Source organism: Drosophila kikkawai, chromosome 4 (genome assembly GCF_030179895.1).
Source record: "Drosophila kikkawai strain 14028-0561.14 chromosome 4, DkikHiC1v2, whole genome shotgun sequence".
NCBI classification, from domain to species: domain Eukaryota; kingdom Metazoa; phylum Arthropoda; class Insecta; order Diptera; family Drosophilidae; genus Drosophila; species Drosophila kikkawai.
Genome location: NC_091732.1, coordinates 1,537,787 through 1,564,590, shown reverse-complemented (window position 1 = coordinate 1,564,590; position 26,804 = coordinate 1,537,787). Strand labels below are relative to the sequence as shown.

The 26,804-nt window shown below is 33.6% G+C and overlaps 1 protein-coding gene across 2 annotated transcripts; it reads left to right on the top strand.

Moving 5' to 3' along the window:
- The first annotated feature begins 10,243 nt into the window (after positions 1–10,243).
- Positions 10,244–26,359, top strand: ci (cubitus interruptus). Of its 2 annotated transcripts, XM_070287667.1 has the most exons (7): positions 10,244–10,723; positions 15,018–15,409; positions 15,688–16,328; positions 16,418–16,912; positions 17,069–17,233; positions 23,892–25,697; positions 25,750–25,941. In XM_070287667.1, the coding sequence occupies exons 1-7, from the start codon at positions 10,686–10,688 to the stop codon at positions 25,807–25,809; spliced, it is 3,597 nt and encodes a 1,198-aa protein (XP_070143768.1). In that variant the 5' UTR covers positions 10,244–10,685; the 3' UTR covers positions 25,810–25,941. The 2 variants fall into 2 exon arrangements, with proteins under 2 accessions (XP_070143768.1, XP_017026111.1); XM_017170622.3 differs by having other exon boundaries at positions 10,245–10,723; positions 23,892–26,359.
- Positions 26,360–26,804: the final 445 nt, after the last annotated feature.

Sequence of the window (26,804 nt, the reverse complement as noted above, 5' to 3'; positions counted from 1 at the left end):
TAATTATTAATTCATATAATTTTATTTACCTTTATGTTAAGTAAATACACAGTCTCAAATACACAACGTATTGTACAAATTTTTTTTTTTTTTTTCATTTATTCCAGAAAATAAATCTAATCATTATTAGTTATCTTTTTTGATGATATTATAACGTTATAGAACATTTTGGAGCATTCGTTTTCAACACAACCAATTTAAAAAATATTTCTTGTAACCAATCAAAATTTTAACTTAAAATATAAAGTAATCTAGGTCCATAGGAATATGAACCATATTTTACTAAACCTCTTAAACGCCAGGTAAAGTTTAGATGGCACTAAACGTTTCCGGCAAAAATATATATAAAAAAAAAAAAAAAATATATATATAAAGTCAAAGTTTCTATGCAGATTGCATGCTAGAATACGAAAAACAAATATTTTATTTAAAAAATAGGTGATTTTTCTATTTAAATATAACAAATTAATTTCCTTAGCTCTACCGATTTTTTAATGCTTTAATGCCAAGCGTTAATGCTGTTTTGGTCAGACGACCCAGAGAATCAACTCAAATAGGAAAAAAAAGAACCGAGGGCTCGCCTTCAGGTCTTCTAAGAATTATAATTGAATTTAATTAATTTAATTTAATTTAAATTATTTTCTTACAAATTTGCTTTTATGTGCTACCTATTGTTTTTAAAATTTTGCAGACAATTTCGTACGCGAATAATATATAAAAAAGTAGGGTAACGACATAAGTCCGCCGTCAAAATTTAGACAGCGGACTTTTCACGTCAGAGTACTAGACTTAAATCCAAAAAAAATTTTTCATAATACAATGTTTACGCTTTTCGGCGTCATAAGATCGCCGGAAAAAACGCCATAATTTCGCGGACCAAATGTACTCGGCGAAATTGTGGCGGCGGACTTATGTCGCTATGCCAAAAAAGATGAAAGATTATGTCGAATGTTAATTCTTGTTGACGTTCCAAATTTTAATTTTTGAAAGAGATGAAGCCAGTTGTTGGTATATGCGGCGGACTTATGTCGCTATGCCAAAAAAGATGAAAGATTATGTCGAATGTTAATTCTTGTTGACGTTCCAAATTTTAATTTTTGAAAGAGATGAAGCCAGTTGTTGGTATATGCACATTGCCTTTTATAATAGAAATAATAGAATGAAATTTCTGGTATTGCTCCAACTCTTAGAGTAAAAACCCTATGGGTATGCTATTGGCCACGAGGGAATGGTTTCACCTCGATTGATACTAAATACATACATACACAAATATATTCTTATATTGTTAAAGACCGTGTATAGGCATAGCCGCTCTGGAACGCTCTTGAATCACAAGCTCGGGTGCGTTCTTCTCGTTTGGGTCACCGGTTTTTGTGGAAAGACACCACAGGAGCTGTCAAGAGAAGATAAAGCTAATCTAATTAAATTGCTATAAGAAAAGACAATATTTTCGATATTGGGCAATTATATTTATTTTTGCAAAGAAGAAGGGAGGACATGAAGGGAAATATAAATGGGAAACCGTAGGCCATTAGGGTATAAAATGAAACAGAGATCACCTTGCCGATCAAGTAAATAAATCTCTATGCACTGTGCCAGTGCACAGTTTGGCACATGCATTTCCCAGGTCGCAGTCGTGAACAATGTTGGATGCCATTGATTTCTGGTTGCTAACGAATAAAGTTACTGCCCCAATTTTGATTTTAATCTTTCCAAAAGCGGACCCCGATCCACCATTGCCGATAAGCATATTCAATCAATCGAGTTCAAAATGCAGGTGCTCCATTGGCGACTAGGATCTATCCAAGACTGAAGTTGCCGCCAGGACGCTGAGGGACAAAATTAGTCCAAAACAACAAGAAATCTTACTTCGGCACGCAAAAGTTTGTATACCCTTGCAGTTTGCAATTAGATCATTAAGAATCGATCCATTCTGGTCAAATTAATAGAAAAAAATAAAGAAAATATATAAAAAAAGATGCATATTTATACATAGCAAATAATAATTTGGTTTTGATAGAATTCAAAAAATGTTTAAACCTAAAAAAAATATAATTTAAATTGAATATTTTATATCTTACATTATAATTTTAAATGCTGAAAACGCACAAAACAAAGTTTCACTTTCAATGTACAGCTGCGTACATTTTTCTGTACATCTACCGATCGTTTCTATCATAGTCGTCTGGTTTTTATAAAATTAAAACACATATTCTGAGATAGTAGGCGATAGGTCGATAAGTTCACCGCAAAAAGTTATCGCCAAGGTTGCCATATGGTTGGTGGAACGAAACAGCCAGTTAAAAATACTTATAAAATATAAATGAATACATTAATAACTTTAAAGGACCGCCAAAATGGTTGTTTATAAATAATGCTATTTAATGTGATTACTTAAATGGTCCAAATTAACCAAATAATTATTTGAGACCACCGGAATTAAAACTGTGAAAAGTGTGGCAGCATCTTAGGTGCATAGATTTGCTTAACTCTACCATTTTTGCTTTTTTCTAGCTTAGAAAAAGGGCAATTGTAAATATAAAAGGCAGTACTTTACGTTGTTTGCTTATTACCAAAAACACAAGTTAGCTGTTTGAGCAGTGGGAAACGATGAGAAAACGAAACATTCCGATAGCAGAAATTTGCCGAAAACCGGAGCAGCTAAAAACGAAAACGGTTCGTTTTCGCCCAAAACGAAATCGAAAAAATTTTACGATTACCGGAGCAGGCCTGAATATTAAATTTCGATTTTAATCGATTTATTTGGCTTAACATTACTGTAACCCGTGTTTTGTTTTCGTCAAATTTGGCTTTTTTGAAGGTGATTGCGGGGAAAGTTTAAAAACCGCGGGCAGCGGGAAACTATAGTTATTAATATTTATCATATATTTGTAATTTAATTTTTCTTTAAATTTTTTAATGCTTGATCTTGTTTTCATTCATTTCTATGCAAAAACAAAAAAAAAAAAATAAAAAATGGGAAGGGCTAAAGGCCCGTACGGAGCAGAGCTATTATTTCGATTACCTATTTAGCAAGTCGGTATGGATACCGATACCGATAAAATCAATACTCAAAAATACTATAATGAACACAGGCGTTTGATATTTGTTTGCGGACAAATTTTCGAATCGAATAAATTTGTTTTTAAGAAGAATGGTGGCTGGCACCGGAAAAACCTTATTTACATTAGAGGAGCGGCCATCTACATGATATCCCACTGGAGGTCATCTCGATTTTTGGTCTTTGGGTTTCCTTATTCTTTTTCAATTCTTTTTGTCGTTTGCCATAAAAAATAACTGACTGCAATAAAGATTCTCAGTCCAAACAGGTTGTAGAGATGTCAAACTACCGGTGGTACTATCGATAGTACCGATGGTTTGGATTCAGCTTCCACTATCGGTAGTTTGAAAACAATCGCGGTAGTATCGCCTCTATATTATTTTTTTTTTTTTTTTGTTCCAGCGACGTCAACCGAGTCGGAAAGAATGTTTTCGAAGGCAGGAGAAATAATTTCCGATCGTAGATCCAATTTGAAACCAAAAATAGTTGATAAACTGTTGTTTAAAAACAAAAATTGGTGGATATCTGACTGTTAAACGTTAACTCTGATCTCATACAATGTTTTTGAATAGTGGCAGGACCGCTTTAATATTATTTCATTTTTAAGATATAAAATATGAATCTTTTGTTATTTTTTTATTTTTGTTATTATTAAGCTTGAAACCAAACAATGAAATACGGGAAGAAAAATATATATATCACAAGAAATTAAAACTGTCCGACTATTTTTATATATTTTAAGACTTTTACTATATTATATCTTTACTCTTAAAAATCTCTTTCAAATTAATAAGGTATACCCTCAACTTTTTTGAATTTTTTATTAGTGGAATATCCCCTTTTTTAAGAAATTTTTTAATGTCGGTACTATCGCGATAGTATCGATAGTTTGCAAAAAAAAACTCGAAACTACCGATGGTGCGAATACCGGTAGTTTGACATCTCTAACAGGTTGCAATAACTAAATGTATTGAACTAACGACCAGGAGAAGGTGCCATCTCTAATAATTTTTTGGTGTGGCCAAAAGATTTTTTCTGACCTTTTTCAGTTTTAAAAATACGTTAGTTTTAAAAAATGTTTTTACTTTGTTTTCTTGAACTGTTTAAATTTCAAGTAAAATATAAAAGCTTGGGTGTTTGGATTTTTAATTGTATGGTAAGACAGTAATATTTTGTAAAATTTCATACTTTGTAGATCGATTTGAATTATTTGTTGTTTGTAAAAAATTCGGAAGATTTAATAATTAAGAATTAATGATATTATTTATTTTTTAGAGTTTTAGTACAATGACAATATCGACAGACTTTGAATGTACTATCAAAAATGATCAGTTTACGTATATATGCATATAAATGCGATCCACAATTATACCTGCAGGTCCCCTCTTCCGCAGCTGTGGAATTTGTCACAGCCAAGGCACAACCTTTTTTGATATCCTGGGGTGAGGGCAGTGCTTCCTCCAACAACAACTTCTTTCTTGTGAAACAAAAACAATGTTCTAAAAACGATCTCAGCAGGATTGAATCTCTGGAATCGCTTGCTGTGCGCGCTTCTTCTGCCTTCTTATTATTATATCAGCGTCTCTGCCCTTTTGTAATATTTAACGTCTTACTCAGTTCGTCTCTTCGCTCTGCCCCGAAATGAGCAGTGGCAAATATACATACATATGTATATACATGTATACATACATATGTATGTATGTATTTTTGTCCCAAACATGCATATGTGAAGCGTACATATGTATGTATGTATCTGTGTATCTTTTGCATGTATGTATTTCATGTGCATCACATGGAATTCGTTTTATTTTTTATAAAAAAAAACTTTTTTCGGTTCTTGGAAAATAACAAACCCATATATTCTTTAAATGTATATGTGCATGATGTATTTTCATATATGTACATATATATGCATGTACATACATACATTAAAAGACACAATTTTGATATTTTTCTTTTACGTATTTATGTACATATATGATATATAAATATAACATTTTATCAAAAAATGTAAGCTTTTAAATTATATTTACATAAATATACGTTTATGTACATTTATAATGTATAAAACAATAAAAAAGCTCAGATACATACATCTGCCTGTATGTACATATGTATATACATTTATATTAATGTATTTTCCCTTCTTCTTTGCACCGATTTTCCTCTTTAGTGGCTGCTGAGGCCCAATGACTTTATTTTCTTCTCTCCTTTTTACAAATTTTAAAGGCTTAATTAGTCAGCGCGGATCGATCCTAAAAGAGAAGGAAATAAAAAGGCAACACTCATTTTTGTTTTTTTTACACATACATAGGAAAGTTATATTAGTATAGGCATTTATCTGTACACTCTTCTCACACACATTCATACAGCCGCGTTTAAAATCCAGTTTCTTTCTCCATTAAGCGACAGCACAGAGGCAGGGCACCAGGCACAGATTGAAGCATCATCATTATCAAGAAATTGAGCCGAGAGTTGGCCTTTGGAATTATGTTGTCCGCCGTCGAGGCAGTAAAAAAAGGAAAAAAGACAGACGAAAAGCAGCAATAAAAAACTAAAGGGAACTTTTGTCAGATATGTATATACATACAAACATACACTCACATGAAGATACATTAAGAAGATACATAAGGTTGCCTAAGTAGGGATTTTAATTATATAAAAAGGAAGTATTGCAACAAATGTATAAATTCAAAAGCAATAGTATATCTTCAAGATATAAAAAAATAAAATAAGTCGACACAAATATCTGGTCTGAAAGCAGCATAAGCGAGAAGCAGAAATATGAAATATATTATTATTTTCCCTCATGTATTATTAATATATTATTAATTTCCCTAGTTGGTTAACATATAACTGCATTACAAAATTTATTGCTAATTTACTACTTTAACTAGCTGATTTATACCCTTGCAGGGTATTATAATTTCGGTCAGAAGTTTGCAACGCAGTGAAGGAGACCTTTCCGACCCTAAACAGTATTCATATATATTCTTGATCAGCATCAACAGCCGATAGTGTCGGATTAGCCATATCCATCTGTCTGTTTCTACGCAAACTCGTCCCTCAGTTTTAAAGCTATCTAAATGAAGCTTTGCATATAGTCTTCTGAATACTCCCACTGATATATATATCGAAACGGGCCGGATCGGACGACTATTACATATACATATGTAGCTCATATACAAATGATCGAAAAAATTTTAGGAAATAAAATTATAACTAGGCCGTTTTTCAACATATTTTTATTATTTTTGAGATACGGCCATTTTGTATTATTTCAGAATTTCGGTTTTAATTTTATGAAAATCGGATGATTATATCTTATAGCTGAAAAAATTATAATTCCATCGTTTTTCAACGTATTTTCATCTACTCTGAGATATGAGAATTTTTTTTTCAGAATTTTGGTATAAATTTTATGAAAATCGGACAACTAGCTGCCATAGAAACGATCGGTAGATGTAGAGAAAATGTAAAGCTGGGAATGTAAAACTGTAACTGTAAAACTGTAAACATAATAAGTAAGGAAACTATGTTTTGTGTGTGTTTTCAGCATTTAAATTTATAATATAAATATCAAAGCCAAATTATTATATACTATGTATAAATATACAACTTTTTTTTATTTCCTTTTATTTTTATTCCCTTGCAGGGTATTATAATTTCAGTCAGAAGTTTGCAACGCAGTGAAGGAGACCTTTCTCACCGTATAAAGTGTATATATTCTTGATCAGCATCAACAGCCGAGTCGATCTAGCCATGTCCGTCTGTCCGTTTCTACGCAAACTAGTCCCTCAGTATTCAAACTATCTGAAGGAAATTTTGCATATAGTCTTCTATATACTCTCACTGCTATATATGTCGGAACGGAACGGATCAGACGACTATATCATATAGCTGCCATACAAATGTTCGATAAATTTTTAGAAAAACATTTATAAATTAGCTGTTTTTCAACATTTTTGCATCATTTTTGGGATATGGCCATTTTGTATTATTTCAGAATTTCGGTTTTAATTTTTTGAAAATCGGACGACTATATCATATAGCTGCCGTAGGACCTATCGGGAAAATAATAGGAAAAAAACTATAACTTCGTTGGTTTTCAACGTATTTTTATCTACTCCAGGATATAAGCTTATTTTATTATTCTAGAATTTTGGAATAATTTCATAAAAATCGGACAACTATATCATATAGCTGCCATAGAAACGATCGGCAGATGTAGAGAAAATGTAAAGCTGGGAATGTAAAACTGTAATTGTCAAACTGTAAACATAATAAGTATAGGTAAAATGTTATGAAATAATATCTGCAAGGGTATACAAACTTCGGCGTGCCGAAGTTAGCTTTCTATCTTGTTTTTCTAATTATTTAACCAGAATGGCTCGATTCTTAATGATCCAATTCAATCATGCTGTTTTTGTTTTGAAGTATTTGATTCTAAACTCACTGGTATGAATTATTCTTTGTTCGCGACCATAAGTGCTGACTTTGCTTTTAGTTCTTATTTATTACATATTCGTTTTTTCTTACATTTTTGTCTGAAGATTTTTTTATCAACAATAAATAATAATAATAAAAAACAAGAAAGGAAGCTAACTTCGGTACGCCGAAGTTTGTATACCCTTGCAGATATTATTTCAATTTACCTATACTTATTATGTTTAGAGTTTGACAGTTACAGTTTTACATTCCCAGTTTTACATTTTCTCTACATCAACTGATCGTTTCTATGGCAGCTATATAATATAGTTGTCAGATTTTCATAAAATTTAAAACGAAATTCTGAAATAATAAAATAAGCTTATATCTCAGGGTAGATGAAACTATGTTGAAAAACAACGAAGTTATCATTTTCTATTAATTTCCCTATCGTTCCAATGGCAGCTATAAGATATTGTCGTTCAATTTTTACAAAATTAAAACCGAAAATCTGAAATAATATAATTTAGCCATATCTTAAAAATGATGCAAAAATGTGGAAAACAGCCAAGTTATAATTTTTTTTCTAAAAATTTATCGAACATTTGTATGGCAGCTATATGATAAAGTCGTCTGATCCGGCCCGGCCCGCCATATATATCAGTGAGACGGACGGACGGACAGACGGACATGGCTAGATCGACTTGGCTGTTGATTCTGATCAAGAATATATATACCTTATAGGGTCGAAAATGTATCCTTTACTGCGTTGAAAACTTCTGACTGAAATTATAATATCATGCAAGGGTAGAAAAGTTCTACCGTTCGCGATGTACCGTTACAAATGAATGAAATTGTAAATGAAGTGTGGTTACTATTAAATATAATTAATGAAAAACTACATTATTTTAATGTGGTTTAAGAGTTTTTGTTTCTTTTCTTCTTTCTTTGCAAACTTCGCAGACTTCAGCCATTTCCAAAGTGAAGTCAAACAAGACTTTTGTTTTAGTACAGTGTCAGCTGTAAAAAAAACAAATCAGCAATACTTTCTTTTTATAATGCAAATAGTAGTTTTATAATGCAAAATAATAAAATTCACTAATCGTAAAAAAAAAACGTTTGAAAAATTATAGTTTTAGTCATATTTTCTTTTTTATATGTATATATTTAATATTTAATTCCCGTTCGTATTTTCTTCATTTAATAATCAAATTGCAAACTACACGAGGTTTACAAACTTCTTTTTCTAAAAGGACTATGCATTTATTTATCCTGATAATTTTATTATTATGTTTAAGCCGTAGTTATAACGTTTTTACAGACATAAACTGCATAGATTCTTTGCAATGTGTTGGAAATATTTATAATTAACTGTACTGAACTGAAATGTACTATGTATTATCAATAAAGTTCTGGACCAAGCCCGATTCGGTGCCCAAAATACATTGTGGCTAAGAAAATCAGCTTTCCGAACTCTTATTTTAAGAAATTAAGTTTGAGAGGTAAAGTTCAAGAATTATTATGTATTTTATCCCACTAAATACAGCAGCAATTTTCGATTTTTGTATAGTCTTTTTGAGGTTGTTTTAACAAATGTACCCTAATTTGTAATTTTACGTACCGTACGAGATCGTCTCGTTTAACAGTATCTGTTTTTTTTAACTGATACAGAATTATGCTGCACGTATGTATAGTGCTTGTAGTTGTTCTTTAATTAAAACTTCCAACTTTATGTATACCACAATTTAATGTTATTTTATATAAAATGTGTATACATATATCAAATATACATTTAAATTCGCGGTATTCAAGTTTAAATAATTGTATTCCTGTAATATAAATAAACCTAGATTGAATGTAATATAGGTAAAGTGTTAACTTTTGTCAAGAAGTTTATATTACATATAAGGGTATTGTATGTTTAAGTCACGATGTGTACCTCTTTATCCACCTGGTAGTTTTTAAAGATACTTTGACCAATAATTTTAATTAGGATTAATACTTTTATTTATTTATACATTTATTTTAATGTTGTGTTTTTTATATAAACTACTAAAAATAAATATTTTGCAGTTATAAATTATATATTAAGTCCGGTCTGTTTTGAAAATTGTAGTGTCAAGCTGCCAAACTAAGTCATAGACTGTGTACATATGTATGTATCCATAATTTGTACACCCAAGCCACAAGGCAATACACACACGATACACCATTACAACATGAATACAAATATATATCTGTTCCTCAGAGAGAGTAATAGCAAAAAATGTAGTAAGAGAAAAAAGGACTGGAGGTGCGGCTAATAGTATTTACGTACGTTGTCTGCATAGGAAAACAGAAATTATTTCGGCTGATATGGCTGATATGCCATCAAGCCCAAAAAATCTACCTGCCTCTATCTATAGAAAATTATTCTAAGCAGTCACATCTGAAGGTATATAGCCAAGCCAAGGAGGCATCACTGGCAATTCAAAAAAGTATCTCGTGGATGCGTGTGTACGTGTGTGCTGTGTATATTGTGTGGCCATCTTCGATCCGCCCGCCTTCGTTCGCTTATGATCTGTGTAGCGCAAACACAAATACACGGCGTTGCACTTGTTTATGTATTTCTCCGTTATATCTGTCTGTGTGCTTACCGTATCTATGTTGGCATCTGTGACAGTATCTGTGTTATATGGCGCAGGTATTTGTGAGAAACGATCTCCGAACTGCTTCATTTAAACTAAGCGAAGCATTGTAAGAGCCTAGCTGTTAATATAGCTCAGTCCTCCTCTCGAAAGAAACACAGCAACAAGACGGCAGCAAAAATAAATAATTTAGTTTTACTACAATTTATTAAATCATAACGAAATCAAAATATGCTTATACATGATTTAGTGAAAGTTAAATAAAAAAAAGTGCGGGTGATTCTCAAAAATCATGTGAAAAATGATAATCACATTACATACTTAATGAATGTTTGTGAAAAGTTAATAATAATTATAAGGTTGGAAATTTTCAACAAAATTGTATTATTTAATGCAAATGCTAATGCAAACGGGTTTTAGTTAGTGAATGTGCTATTATCTAATTTAATTTAACGGTTTTTCAAACGCTTTAACTCCGACGGCAAACCCATATATATAAATATACATATATACATATGTATGTATATTTTTAAATTATAATAATTCTAGGCTTTAATAGCTGAAATAGAATGGACGCCTACGCTTTGCCCACCTACTTTCCACTTGCGTAAGTATCGTTTCATATTTTTTTAATATGAAGCTAAACAAAAAATAAATTTTTTACATTGTCTTTTGCATTTACCGATTTTTGCCATGTCGGCTAGCCTTAGTTTTATAAAATTTAAAAACATTATTTTAATATCGCAACTAATACAAAATCTATAAAAATTATATATAAGGTTAAATGCGAATGTATTGTAAAACAAACGAAACAAAAAAGTCAGCCTCTACATTTTCAACCAAAACATAGTCGTAGGACATTGATATACCTTTTGTATTATCCAAAATAATCTACATTACTTTAAACTAATGGATCTTTCATTTAGCAGACCAAAACGTTGATTTATACGAACTCTTTATCCACACTGGCTTTTCAGTCATTCAATAGATATATTCAGCGACATCGGAGTCAGTATCGCGATAGTTAACAAGCAGTTTGTATTGGAAGAGCTGTTTTTAGTTAAAAACAAGAAAGAAAGCTGACTTCGGCACGCCGAAGTTTGTATACCCATGAAGTTTTCAATTAGATCAAAATTATAAGCCAGGCTTACAGTTGCAGTTTACCTATCTATGTCATAGGAACACACATTTAAGATTTAGCCGTCCGAAAGCCAAATATCTCAAAACCAGCAAAGTAATAATTTTTTATTTAACTGTCGATAGTTTCTATATGATATAGTCGTCCGGCTCATTCTGACTTATGTACGAGTGAGAATAGTCAAAACACTATCTGCAAAGTTTCTTTCATATAAATTTAAAACTGAAAAATTAGTTTGCGTAGAAACGGACAGACGAACGGACGGATATACTGACATGGCTCGATCGATTCGGCTGTTGATGTTGATCAAGAATATATAAGGATATACCTTTGTAGGGTCGGAAATAACTCCTTCATTTCCGAATACAATTATAATACCCTTCAAGGTTCTTAATGAAACCTTGTACATAGTCTTCTGACTAATCTTCTGACGAATCATCATATAGCTGCCATTGAAACGAACGGAACAATTGCAGAAACAGTTTTAACTTCGCTGTTTTTATACCCTTGCAGGGTATTATAATTTCAGTTAGAAGTTTTCAACGCAGTGAAAGAGACATTTCCGATCATATAAAGTACATATGTATATATCTTCTTGATCAGCGTCAACACCCGAGTCGATCTAGCCATGTCCGTCTATACGTTTCTGAGCAAACTAGTCCCTTGGTTTTCAAGCTATCTGAATGAAAATTTGCATATAGTCTTCTATATTCTCTCGCTGCTATATATATCAGAACGGGCCGGATCGGATGACTTTATCATATAGCTGCCATACAAATAAAAAATAAATAAATTATACCTTGACTGTTTTTCAATATATTTTGATCATTTTTGAGATATGTCAATTTTTATTATTTCAGAATTTCGGTTTTAATTTTATGAAAATCGGACGACTATATCTTATAGCTGTCATAGGAACAAATTTCGGAAATTGGTATTCTGGATTTTAATGGCTGACCTAAAAAAATCTATGTTATTATAAATAAATTAAATTTAGTCAGAAGTTTGCAACGCAATGAAGTAGACATTTCAGACCCTATGAAATATAAATATATATTCCGGATCAGCATTAACAGCAGAGTCGAGTTTTACATTGATCATACCAAACACGATAACTCAAAATCTACTGGATGAATCGGTTTGAAATTTAAGTAATACCTAATTATTTTTTATTGTTATAATTTTAGTCAAAAGTTTGCAACGCAGTGAAGGAGACATTTCCGACCCTATAAAGTATATACATATATTCTTGATCAGCATCAACAGCCGAGTCTATCTAGCCATGTCCTATCTGAATGAGACTTTGCATATAGTCTTCTATATACTCTCACTGCTATATATGTCGGAACGGGCCGGATCGGATGACTATATCATATAGCTGCCATACAAATGATCGAAAAATTTTTAGAAAATAAATTATACCTTGTCTGTTTTACAATATATTTTGATCATTTTTGAGATATGGCAATTTTTTATTATTTCAGAATTTCTGTTTTACTTTTCTGAAAATCGGACGACTATATCTTATAGCTGTTATAGGAACGATCGGGAAATTAAGAGAAAAATTATAACTTCGTTGTTTATCAAGGTTTTTTCATCTACTCTGAGATATTAGCATTTTTTTTTTTAGAATTTTTGTATAAATTTTATGAAAACCGGACAACTATATCAAATAGCTCCCATAGAAACGATCGGTAGATGTAGAGAAAATGTAAAGCTGGGAATGTAAAACTGTAATTGTCAAACTGTAAACATAATAAATATAGGTTTGTTTTTCAGAATTTAAATTTATAATGTTTATTATAATAAATAGCGGATTTTCGTCGTCTCAGTACTAGGCTTTAGCCGAAAATTTAACCAGTTGAATATATAGGCTTGCTATCTCCGATATTTTCATTAATTCAGTCCTTCAGTCCTTCAGTCATACATACCCAGAATAAAATAAAATATTTATAATATTTCCCATACAAACTGCTCATACGATATCGTTAGTCATTTAGAGAGGCTCTGAGGTTGCTGGGAATATCGACTGAATGACTGAAAAATCAGTAGTTAAAATTAAAGTTTTTTATTGCTAACATAAAGATAAAAAATTAAAAAAAAAATTAAGACTAAAAGAACACAAAATGTATATCGTTGTCTTGCGACTAATATTTTGTTTGAAAATTTAGTGGCATTGTTTTTTTTTTTTTTTTTAGTCGTTCCAATTATTGGCTACTATTACAATATTTCGTCGATATTTACTGAATTACAGTAGTCAAGGGAATAACCGGAATGTGTTTTTTTTTGTAATTTAACCGATATTTTCCGCGATCGTTAAAGCCTGCTACTAACTTAAGATACAATTTCTAAAGGCAGCAAAAGTGCATATGAAAAAACGAACGAGAAGAAAAAGAAGAACTTTCTGACTTTTCGATTAGCCTTTTCGATCGCAACATTTATTTTATGTTAGTACCAACGAAAGCGAAAAGTCTGAAAGTTCTTCTTTATTCTCTCTTCGCTCGGTTTTTATACCCTTGCAGGGTATTATAATTTCAGTCAGAAGTTTGCAACGCAGTGAAGGAGACGTTTCCGACCCTATAAAGTATATATATTCTTGATCAGCATCAACAGCCGAGTCGATCTAGCCATGTCCGTCTGTCCGTCTGTCCGTCTGTCCGTCCGTCTGTCCGTCCGTCTGTCCGTTTCTACGCAAACTAGTCTCTCAATTTTAAAGCTATCTGAATGAAACTTTGCATGTAGTCTTCTATATACTCTCACTGCTATATATGTCGGAACGGGCCGGATCGGACGACTATATCATATAGCTGCCATACAAATGTTCGATAAATTTTTAGAAAAAAAAATTTTAACTTGGCTGTTTTTCAATATTATTCCATCATTTTTGAGATATAGCCTTTTTATATTTTGGTAAATATTGGTAAATTTTGGTAAAAATTTTATGAAAATCGGACCACTATATCTTATAGCTGCCATAGGAACGATCGGGAAATTAATCAAAAAAATTATAACTTCGTTGTTTTTCAACGTATTTTAATCTAATTTGAAACATGAGCTTCTGGTATTATTTCAAAATTTTGGTAAAAATTTTATGAAAATCGGACGACTATATCTTATAGCTGCCATAGGAACGATAGGGAAAGTAATAGAAAAAATTATAACTTCGTTGTTTTTCAACGTATTTTCATCTACTCTGAGATATGAGCTTTACTTATTATTATAGAATTTTGGTATACATTTTATGAAAGTCGGACAACTATATCATATAGCAGCCATAGAAGCGATCCGCAGATGTAGAGAAAATGTAAAGCTGGGAATGTATAACTGTAACTGTCAAACTGTAAACATAATAAGTATAGGTAAAATGGTATGTAACTCAGTTTAGTGTCTGTTTTCGGCATTATAATTTATGACATAAATATTAAAACCAATCTGCAAGGGTATACAAACTTCGGCGTGCCGAAATTAGCTTCCTTTCTTGTTATTATATGGAGTTTTGCTGCTTTCAGATCATTTATTGATCATTTATTTTAGTACCGGCCTTTAAGGTAAATCCGCTGGTTGAAAATGTAGAGGCCGACTTTTATGTTTCGTTCCCATGATGGGTGAAAATATCGGCTTACTATCGCTATACAACGCCGATATTTTGAATAGTTCAGTCGTCAAGAGAACGCCCAGTGTATAATTGGAATTCAACCATACACTGCAGATAACCCAAATTTAATCAAATGCAATCTTTTATATAAAATACATTATTTTATAGGTATACCGAATTGCAATTTTTAGCGTCGCGAAGAGCTGCAGCCGTTGCCGCTGCGGCCTTACCGTCGGGTTCAGGTTCAGGTTCCCCAGGTTGCATTTCCCATGTACATACAACAGACGTTTCCAGCTCGGTAGCGATGCCACCATCCATGATGCCAGCAACTCCTGAAGCATCAGAAGCAACAATTAAGACTCCTGCAACATCGATTATTCCACCGATTTCAAGTGGAAACACTTTACATCATCCGCAGCATCATCATCATCCGCAGCATCATCAGCATGTCCATGGACAGTCGCAACATGCGCATGAATTTCATCCAGCTTATAGAATTCCTGGATATATGGAGCAGCTTTATTCGCTACAGCGTAGCAGTTCAACAGCATCATTTCATGGTATTATACATTAAAAATTATGGGGAGGGGGTTTTATTTATTTTTTCCTTTTTTTTTTATTCAGGGTATTTTCTTGACGACTGAATTACTGAAAATATCTGCAACACAAAACAGCTGTTTCCAGCTATTGCGTATATTTTAAGTAATTCAGTCATCAGTAGTCGTCAAGGGAATACCCAAATTGAAAATAAAATTAGTCTTTTCTTTACCATTTCTAAAATAAATTCTTTCCTATTCTTATTTTAATGTCTAACTTTTTACCTTTTAAATTAATACAGATCCGTATGTTAACTGTGCCGCATCGGCCTTCCATCTGGCCGGTCTGGGCTTAGGTTCAGGTGATTTTTTGGCCACATGTGGCATGGGCTCCTTGGGTGATCTGCATCATGCTGCTGTGGCAGCTGCCGCTGCGGCTGGATCGTTGGCCAGCACCGATTTTCCATTTAGTATCGATAATGGTAATAACAGACGACCCCCACCGCCGCCTGGTGGTAGTATTAGGGCAAGTATTAGTCGCAAGCGAGCGCTATCTTCATCGCCATATTCGGATTCATTTGACATTAATTCAATGATTCGATTCTCGCCAAATTCTCTGGCCACACTAATGAATGGTTCTCGAGGGAGCAGCAGTGCTGCCAGTGGCTCCTACGGTCACATACCCATGACCCATGCCGCACACGCAACACTGGCGCCGCGTTTACAGCAGATACAAGCACACTTGTTGCGCGCCAGTGCTGGACTATTGAATCCCATGACTTCGGCGGAACAGGCAGCAGCTGCAGTAGGATTTGCCGTGAACCAAGGAAATCACTTAACCGAAATGGTTTCTCGAAATATCAGCGACTTACCCTTACAGTTACCGAATCAAATACCAACATCTTCAACTACTCCGAATATTAAAGTTTATGAGGAACACAAGGTGAAGTACCAAAGCCTAATATTACTCATATTTTTATATATTCATATATCAATCACAACTAAAATGAAAATTTTAATTAATTATTCCAGTTATTGAAAAAAGGACACGATCGTCAAGTTAAAAATAAGGCACCAGCTGAACAGCCTTCATCAACATCTGGTGGTGGCCTTACTCAAGTAGCCCAAGCAGAAGCCGATAGTGCCTCATCGAATATATCAGAACGTTATGAATACAGAAAAGATAGTATTGCTAAATGTACGCCCAATTCTGATCTAAAATTAAGCCATCACAACAGTGAAGAATTATTAAATGAATATGATTGTGCCAATGCTGATACAACGGATATTAAAGACGAACCTGGTGATTTTATTGAAACCAATTGCCATTGGCGTAGCTGTTGCATTGAGTTCAACACTCAAGATGAACTTGTTAAGCACATAAATAACGATCATATTCAGACTAATAAAAAGGCCTTTGTCTGCCGATGGGAGAATTGTACACGTGGTGAAAAGCCATTCAAAGCGCAGTATATGCTAGTCGTACATATGCGTCGTCATACAGGTGAAAAGCCGCACAAATGCACAGTAAGATACCGTGTTGTTATTATTTTATTTGTTCGCCTATAATGCTCGCTTGGGCTTATGGATTACTGTTATTTTGTTATTTTTACCAATATCTTCTTTCACGCTAAATTTAATTAATATAAATAGTGATACCTTACCTTTGACTTTTCTTTTTAGTTTGAGGGCTGCTATAAGGCATACTCTCGATTGGAAAACTTAAAAACCCATTTACGCTCGCATACGGGCGAGAAGCCATATACCTGTGAGTATCCGGGATGTAGCAAGGCGTTTAGTAATGCCAGTGATCGCGCGAAGCACCAAAATCGTACGCATAGCAACGAGGTATGTAAGCTAATTTTTGAAAATACATTCTTAATATTTAAGCCTAGTACTAACATAAGATAAATTCGCTTTAAGAATGTTGAAAGCAAAATGGCTATATATTTTGTTCCAAAACAGGTGTGTCAAAAAAAACAAGAAAGGAAGCTAACTTCGGTACGCCGAAGTTTGTATACCCTTGCAGATATTATTTCATAACATTTTACCTATATTATTATGTTTACAGTTTGAGAGTTACAGTTTTGCATTCCCAGCTTTACATTTTCTCTACATCTATCGATCGCTTCTATGGCAGCTATATGATATAGTTGTCCGATTTTTATGAAATTTATACCAAAATTCTAGAATAAGAAAAAAAGCTTATATTCCAAAGTAGATAAAAATACGTTGAAAAACAACGAAGCAATAATTTTTTTCCTAATAATTTCCCGATCGTTCCTATGGCAGCTATATCATATAGTCGTCCGATTTTCATAAAATTTTTACCAAAATTCAGAAATAATATAAAATGACTATATCTAAAAAATGGTGCAAAAATGTTGAAAAACAGCAAAGTTATCATTTTTTTTCTAAAAATTTATTGAACATTTGTATGGCAGCTATATGATATAGTCGTCCGATCCGGCCCGTTCCGACATATATAGCAGTGAGAGTATATAGAAGACTATATGCAAAATTTCATTCAGATAGCTTTAAAACTGAGGGACTAGTTTGCGTAGAAACGGACAGACGGACAGACGGACGGACAGACGGACATGGCTAGATCAACTCGGCTGTTGATGCTGATCAAGAATATATATACTTTATAGGGTCGGAAACGTCTCCTTCACTGCGTTGCAAACTTCTGACTGAAATTATAATACCCTGCAAGGGTATAAAAAAAAAACTGTTTTTTTTAAGGGATGAAACGGGTGACACAGATATTTGTATTTCCAGCTGTTTTTTTAAGCCTAGTACTCTGACGACGAAAATCCGCCGTAACACGTATTACAGCGGCCAAACTCCATATAAAAAAACGGTGTGAAAAAAGGAAGAAAAAGAAATTTGTGCCTCGTCGATTTTGCCGGTACTCTGACGACGAAAATGATGCCTGCGAAAATTGAATGGCGTTGCCAGATCAAGACAGTAAACAGCTGATCTCGGGGTGTAACAATAATTCATTGATAGGGGTTGTCAAGGGGAAGCCCATAATATGGAATTTAACCCACAAAGGACATTTTAATGCCATATTTATTAATATTTTAAATATTTTTTTTGAATAATTGTTTACAAACAGCTGTCCAGTGTGACCAAAGAAAAGCCTTAAACGCCATAAAAGGTAAATTTTCTTGGCGTTTCATGGCTTTTCCTTAATTTTTTTGGTCACACTGGTTACCGAGCCAAATAAACACCGATACCGCTATAACAAGTGTTACAGCGGATTTTCGTCGTTAGAGTACTAGGCTTAATACACAAATAGGGTATTACCTTGACGACTGAATGACTGAAAATATCGGCAACTAAAATTGGCTGTTTCCATACAAACTTCTTATACTATTATGATACTGGCGAATTAATTAGAGATTTCATTAAAGACATGACAGTGCTGTATCATTTTACACATGTGCGAGCATGATGACTATATGACACTTTTAATAAAAACAAGAAAGGAAGCTAACTTCTGCACCCCGAAGTTTGTATACCCTTGCAGATTGGTTTCGATGTTTATATTATAGATTTAAATGGTGAAAACACTCACAAAACAGAGTTTCATTACATTTCACCTATACTTATTATATGTACAGTTTGGCAGTTACAGTTTTACATTCCCAGTTTTACATTTTCTCTACATCTACCGATCGGTTTATATGGCAGCTATATGATATAGTTGTCAGATTTTTATGAAATTTATACCATAATTCTAGAATAATAAAAAAAGCTTATATCTCAGAGTAGATAAATATACGTTGAAAAACAACGAAACTATAATTTTTTTCCTATGGCAGCTATATCATATAGTCGTCCGATTTTCAAAAAATTTTGATCGAAATTCTGAAATAATATAAAATGGCCATATCTAAAAAATGGTGCAAAAATGTTGAAAAACAGCAAAGTTATAATTTTTTGTCTACAAATATATCGAACATTTGTATGGCAGCTATATGATATAGTCGTCCGATCCGGTCCGTTCCGACATATATAGCAGTGAGAGCATATAGAAGACTATATGCAAAGTTGCATTCAGATAGCTTTTAAACTGAGGGACTAGTTTGCGTAGAAACAGACAGACAGACAGACGGACAGACGGACATGGCTAGATCGACTCGGCTGTTGATGCTGATCAAGAATATATATACTTTATAGGGTCGGAAACGTCTCCTTCACTGCGTTGCAAACTTCTGACTGAAATTATAATACCCTGCAAGGGTATAAAAATATACTGAGAGAACGAAAATCCGCTGTCACAATTGTGATAGCACAATAGCTATATATTTTGCTCGGTAACCAGTGTGAACAAAGAAATTAAGGAAGACATGAAAAGGGTCATTTTCATGGCTTTTTATGGATTTTCCTGGTTGCCAATCGGTTACCGAGCAAAATATATAGTGATTTTGCTATTACAATTGTGACAGCGGATTTTCGACACAGTGGAAACAAATTTGACATTAAAATGCCCCTTGTGGGCTAAATCCCATATTATGGAATTATGGGATTATATTATGACCGCATTATCAATGCAACTTTCTCCTCGAGGGCAGAACATTTCGGTCCTACAATTATTTTTTCTTCAACTTTCTCTTAACCCTGTAAGAATAATTGATATGAATTATTGTGATAGCACAATATAAGCTGTTTACTTTATTGATCTGGCAGCGCCTTTCAATTTTCGTTAAGTCAGTGCCCGTAAAAACGACGAGGGAAAAGGTTCTTCTTTTTCCTTTTTATGGAGTTTAGCCGCTGTCACAATTGTGACATCGTCCTCTCAGTATTAGGTTTTAGGTCAGAAAAGTGTCTAGTAAAGTGTTCCACACGAGCAATGTTTTAAATCTTTTATTTCCCTTCTTCACAATGAGTTTAAAAATATATCAATTCATTTCTTTGGCTCCTAAAACAGCTGTTTATGTTTTTGATCCGACAACGCCTTACAAGTTCCGGCCGTAACATTTATGTTATCTTATAATAGTACCCCCGAGCGAAAAAAAAGAAAGTAAGTCTTTCTTCTTGTGTTTTGCTGCGTTTTTTTTATAAGAACTTGTACCGTTTTAAAATTAAGAGCAGATTCATTACGCTAGTACTACTCTTTAACAAGGACTTTTATGTACATATATAAAAAAAAATTGGGTATTTCCTATACCATCCAATAGCAATACAAAACGTTACTCCGTCACACTATTCTTAGAGTCTTAAGCCGAATGATTTTGGGTATTCCGTTGACGACTGAATGACGGGATTACTGAAAATATTGGCGATGTATAGCGAGAGTTTGCCGTTATTTTTAATCATTAAGTCAAATAGGGAGTACCCTAAAATATTAAATTCATATTTTCAATTGGAATCATACCTTTTTCCAGCTTTACAACGTTACCAGATCGAACAAAAGCAACAACAAGAGATGGTAGAAACATGTACTATGTTTTTTTTCTGATGTAAACTGATATTTAACAAGAAAGGAATCTAACTTCGGCACGCCGAAGTTTGTATACCCTTGAAGATATTATTTCATTACATTTTACCTATATTATTATGTTTACAGTTTGACAGTTACAGTTTTGCATTCCCAGCTTTACATTTTCTCTACATCTACCAATCGTTTCTATGGCAGCTATATGATATAGTTGTCCGATTTTTATGAAATTTATACCAAAATTTTAGAATAATAAAATAAGCTTATATCCCGGAGTAGATGAAAAAACGTTGAAAACCAACGAAGTTATAGTTTTTTTCCTATTATTTTCCCGAAAATTCTGAAATAATATAAAATGGCCATATCTCAAAAATGATGCAAAAATGTTGAAAAACAGCTAATTTATAATTATTTTTTCAAAAAATTTATCGAACATTTGAATGGCAGCTATATGATATAGTCGTCCGATCCCGTTCCGACATATATATCAGTGAGAGTATATAGAAGACTATATGCAAAGTTTCCTTCAGATAGCTTTAAAACTGAGGGACTAGTTTGCGTAGAATCGGACAGACGGAAGGACGGACAGACGGACAGACATACGGACGGACATGGCTAGATCGACTCGGCTGTTGATGCTGATCAATAATATATATACTTTATAGGGTCGGAAACGTCTCCTTCTCTGCGTTGCAAACTTCTGACTGAAATTATAATACCCTGCAAGGGTATAAAAAATCAGAATAATAGAGTAGAAACAATTAAAACATGAAAGGAAGGCACGTCGTATTTGTATGGCCTTGCAGTTTGCAATTAGATCATTAAGAATTGATCCAAAACTAACAGTCGATATAAAATAGATATATTTATTTATTTATTTATTTAATGCTAACTAATAGTTATAAACTAAAAGTTAACAAAGGTTAATGAGCAATGGCTACCGAGGCCTTCCGCTCTACAGTGTATTAACAAAGATATGTGTGTGGAATATGTTATAATTAAATTTTATGTATGAGATTCATTTTGTGTAGAAAGTATATAATTTTATTTGAGTTTGCTGCTGTTGGATTCGCAAGGAGATGGATTGGGTTATCATTGGAAAAGCAAATTGTTCTAACATGTGAAAGTGCAGTGCAGTATATTAAAATGTGTTGGATGTCTATCGCTGAGGTGTTGCAAAAGGGACAGATACTTGTTAGGGATCTATTCATATAATGGGCGTTTGTGAGTTGTGTGTGTCCTAGTCGTAGTCTATTTATTATAATTTGTTGTTGTCGGTTGAGGTTTGTGGTTTTGAAAGAGAAGTTTGCTGGGGTGTTTAGTAAGATCTGTTTGTACCATTGGGTAGTTTGTGCTTGAAGACTGTTCAGTTTATCGGTATAGTGTTTTTTAAGGAGTTGTGTGATGTCTTTGGTGTTGAAGTTGTCTGTAAATATTAGAGGGTATTTGTGTGTTTCTTTAGCTGCTGTGTCTGCTCTCTCATTGCCTGTATACCTATGTGGCTAGGGATCCAAATTAGTCTGATTTTGGGAAAGAGTTTGGTAATAAGTGATCTTATTGTATTAGGGTAGTAAGAGTAATTGTTTATGTTTGAAATGGATTTGATTGAGGAAAGGGAGTCCGAGCATATAGCATATTTGCCGGGTGAACCAGAGCAAATTTTTATAGCTTCATGGATTGCAATTAACTCACTAGAGATTACAGAGGAGTACTGGGGAAGGAGGCCATATTTGATTATGTCAGTATTGTTGGTTACACTGTAGCTTACAGTGTCATTTGTTTTTGAGCCGTCTGTGTAAATGAATTTGTGATCGTGTAGGGAGTTTTTAATAGAGTGGAAGAGCTGGTGGTATGTTATAGGTGAAGTTGTGTTTTTGTTGTATAGGGAAAGGGAGGTGTTTGTGGCTTTAAGAATTATTCCCGGATTGAATTTTTTTGACGTGTAGAATTTGGCGGGAGAGAATGGAAGGGAAAATGATTTGCAGGAGTCGATGATTCTGTCTAATGTGCTAGGGTATCTGTAGTTTCTTTTTGTTTTGGCTATGGATTTGGATAGTTTGCCTATTGGGGAGTTATGAGAGAGAATAAGTTTAGTTCCGAACTTGCTTGTTAAAAGTTTACATCTGTTTTCTAGTGTATTAATTTTAGCTTCAATTAGCAGGTTATAAATAGGAGTTGTTCTAAAGGCCCCGAGGGCTGCTCTTATAGCAGAGTTTTGGGTCGATTTAAGGCAGTTTAAGATGGTGGTGGGAGCTTTCCCGTATATAGGTAGGCAGTAATCAATTTTTGAGATGAGGATAGAGTTTACAATTTGTATGAGGGAGGTTGTGTTGCAGTTGTATTTTCTTGAGGAGAGGTGTTTTATGATATTTAGGGGACGGGAGAGGGATGTTTTCAGGTTAGTAATGTGATGGTTCCAACTGTATCGTTTGTTTATCGTGAGTTAGGCTGGATTTCGGAAGTGAAGTTTATAATAGAGGCTTTTTTAGCATCTCTAATTGACCTCCTGAATATGGCATTAGCTCTTTTATATTCAATCATGTTTTCTGTATTGATATTGTTTCGAAGGTTTCTCCATTTGAGGTTTTTTAATTTTTTTAAGAGGGTTAGGTTTTGGTTCCACCAGATAAATTTTTATAAAATTTCAAAAACATTATTTTTAAATCGTATAAAAAAACAATATTTCGGGTTTAAAAAATCAAATACCAATTAAATTATAAATACACATATATACAGAACAAGCCCAAGTTATATAAAGTTTCATTACATAACTAAATATTAAATAAAAATATTATTATTAATTACATAAATAAATATTTTATTTACAGTTTTACGTTCACAGTTTTATATTTTTCTCTACCGATCGTTTTTTTGGTAGCTATATGATATAGTCCTTCGATTTTCTTCAAATTGAAATTGAAATTCTGAAATGAAGGATAATGGCCATATCTAAAAGAAAATATGTTAAAAAACGAAGAAGATATTTTTTTTCCAGAAATTTAGCTTAAATGTATAAAATTCCATGGTGTAATTAATTATAAATGTTTTCTGTTGCAGAAACCCTACATTTGCAAGGCCCCTGGCTGTACGAAACGTTATACCGATCCAAGTTCGTTGCGTAAACATGTTAAGACCGTTCATGGCGCAGAGTTCTATGCAAATAAGAAGCACAAGGGCTTGCCCCTAAATGATGTAAACTCTCGTTTACATCGGGCCAACAACAATAGCAGTGGCGGTCATAAAAATCGGCAGAGTCTGCAGGAACACAACATCGACTCGAGTCCCTGCAGCGACGATGGACATGTTAGCAAAGGAATAATGTCCAGTCCGAGCATCAAGTCCGAATCGGATTGCAACTCTCCACATCATCACAATCATCAGTTGGTAAATGGAGCTCCCGACGCGTTACATCATTATCCAACATCCGATCACTTGGTGGATAATCTGACATTGGATGACAGCAACTGGAATTGTGATGACGATGTCGATGTAGCAGACCTACCGATTGTACTCCGAGCCATGGTGAATATTGGCAGTGGTGGAAATGGAAATGCAGGTGGAAATGTTAGACAACGTTTCAGAAGTCGTCTTCAAACGAAGGGATTATGCAACATACCAGAAAGTAATCATCATCACCGTACAATTGGCATTAATGAACTAAACCAGAGAATAACAGAACTTAAAATGGAACCCGGAGTTGCCTCTGTTGCTTCTCCAAATTCTGACATTTTAGGTTTTTTCGATGAAATGTCACAAAATCAAGTAAATAATCGTAATTTAATATTAAATAAGCAACAGAGCCTGCGTCGTGATAGCCAAAACTCTACAAGCAGCACTTATTATGGCAGCATGCCCAGTCGTCGCAGCAGTCAGACATCACAGCTCTCATCGATATCCACCATGCGTCCCTGTACGTCACATACAACACATAATGTCACGACAAATGCCGCCTCCTTATATGATCCCATTTCACCAGGTTGTTCGCGTCGCTCCTCCAGTCAATTGTCAAATATAATGCCAAGTTGTTATAGCTTACCTTCGGGAAATAACAACATGATTAATGTATCTATTAATGAAACCGAAGTTGGGGTAAATTTCAGTTCGTATAATAACAACAGTCACAGTCTTCCTCCGCCGCCTTCCTCACATTTAATTGCCACGAATTTAAAAAGGTTGCAAAATAATGACTTGGGAGAAGATTGTTATCCGAATCAAATTCCGGATTGCGGTCGCTATTCTATACCTAATTATAGATCTGAACTGGAGTTTTCCTATGATATATCCTCCCGACGGCAATCAGAACCAACTAATCAGCAAAATGCTGAGCCTATAAATAACATTCTGAGTTCTATAAAAATTAAAAATGACAACCAGCAGCGTAGGAAAGACCTTCCAGTGAAGGTGGATAATGTTAATACAGCTATGCTTAACCCAACCAACGATGTTAATATTGTTATGAACCCTCCCAACATCTGTGTTCCACGGTGCAACGATCAACATCCCAATGAACGCATAAATCTAGATGAAGTTGAGGAACTAATATTGCCCGATGAGATGTTACAGTACTTAAATTTGGTTAAAGAAGATAAGGGTCAAAAGCGAGATCAAGAACAAGAGCAAGATCAAATATTTTTAACAAAAGAACACAAAAGAACAGATCAATCAGACACAGAAGGTATTCCAAGTTTACATCCCGATTTCAATAACTTCCCAAGGATCGAACCGCAACCTTTAATGAAATCAAATCAAAATCAAATAATTGACTCATCCATGACTAGTTTGCCAGAGTTAAATGTCAACACTGCTGGCAAGTCAATTAGAAATCAGAATCAACACAATTATAATGAGATTCAATGCGGTATTGTAAGTCAGTCACAAATGTCCCCATCTTTAAATATTAACAATGAAGTTCTAGCCGCAACTAAAAAGATTTCAGAAGCCACAAATAATTCAAATATCAACTCAATGCAACTAGATACATATCAGCGTACTTTAGAATACGTCCAATCCTGCCAAAATTGGATGGAGACAACAAAAAATACAGCATCGACTGCTGATCAAGTGTCAATGCCAGTGTGGCCAGATGTTAGCAGTTCAACACATCCATTTTCAGGCGCCAACATGGTTATCAACGATATGACAACATCTTTGAGCTCACTATTGGAGGAAAATCGCTACCTACAAATGATGCAGTAGATGACATGAACGGAACAATGACAATATTCATCAAATCAGTAGATATCTATAAACAGTCCAGTCAATATACATATTTATATTTTATAAAAATTTTAAAAATGTTTTCAATTACCATTTTCTCGTTCAATACACGTTTTATATGTTTTATATATGCCCTTCAAAATTAATAGAAACTCTTAAAACTCAAGCATAAATACAAGTTATAATTAAAATCAATATATCATTAAGCAATGTATATTTAAGTAAGAATGTCTTCATTTTTGAAATATTTTTAATATTAAGAAAAATTATATAAACAAAATTTGTCTTCCCAATTATAATAAATAAGAACGAACAACTTTTTTAATAGACAAATAAAACCACAAAATCCTTAAAAATACTAAGTGTAAATTTGTTTGTTATCTTAACCCTCTATAATGCTACTATCCAACAAAAGTGTATGAAAAAACAGGTTCCTCAAGGTTAAGGGATACCCCTGTATGGAGGCTCAAAAAAATGGTACTAAAACCGTCCTTCAAAATTGAATTCATTGGTACAGTTCAGAGATGTACAATAGTGCACCGTAACTACAAGTACATCGCATACACGCAACGTATTGAATAAGCTCGTGTCCGAAGGCACCGCATATTTCGATGTGGTGCCAAATATGAGGAGCACCTTTTGCTTGATAGACTTTTTACTCATGAGTGACGCGCATAAAAGAGGCAGTCTTTGAGAGTGTCTTTGTCCACCGCATATTTTTGTGCGTTGCCTTTGCCCTTGCACAAACAATGC

Excerpts from the sequence above, each read along its gene's own strand:
- ci (XM_017170622.3), top strand. The coding sequence starts at position 10,686 with ATGGACGCCTACGCTTTGCCCACCTACTTTCCACTTGC. Across the intron at positions 10,724-15,017 it reads CCCACCTACTTTCCACTTGC|GTATACCGAATTGCAATTTT; the intron begins GTAAGTATCGTT and ends ATTATTTTATAG. Across the intron at positions 16,913-17,068 it reads AAAAGCCGCACAAATGCACA|TTTGAGGGCTGCTATAAGGC; the intron begins GTAAGATACCGT and ends TTTTCTTTTTAG.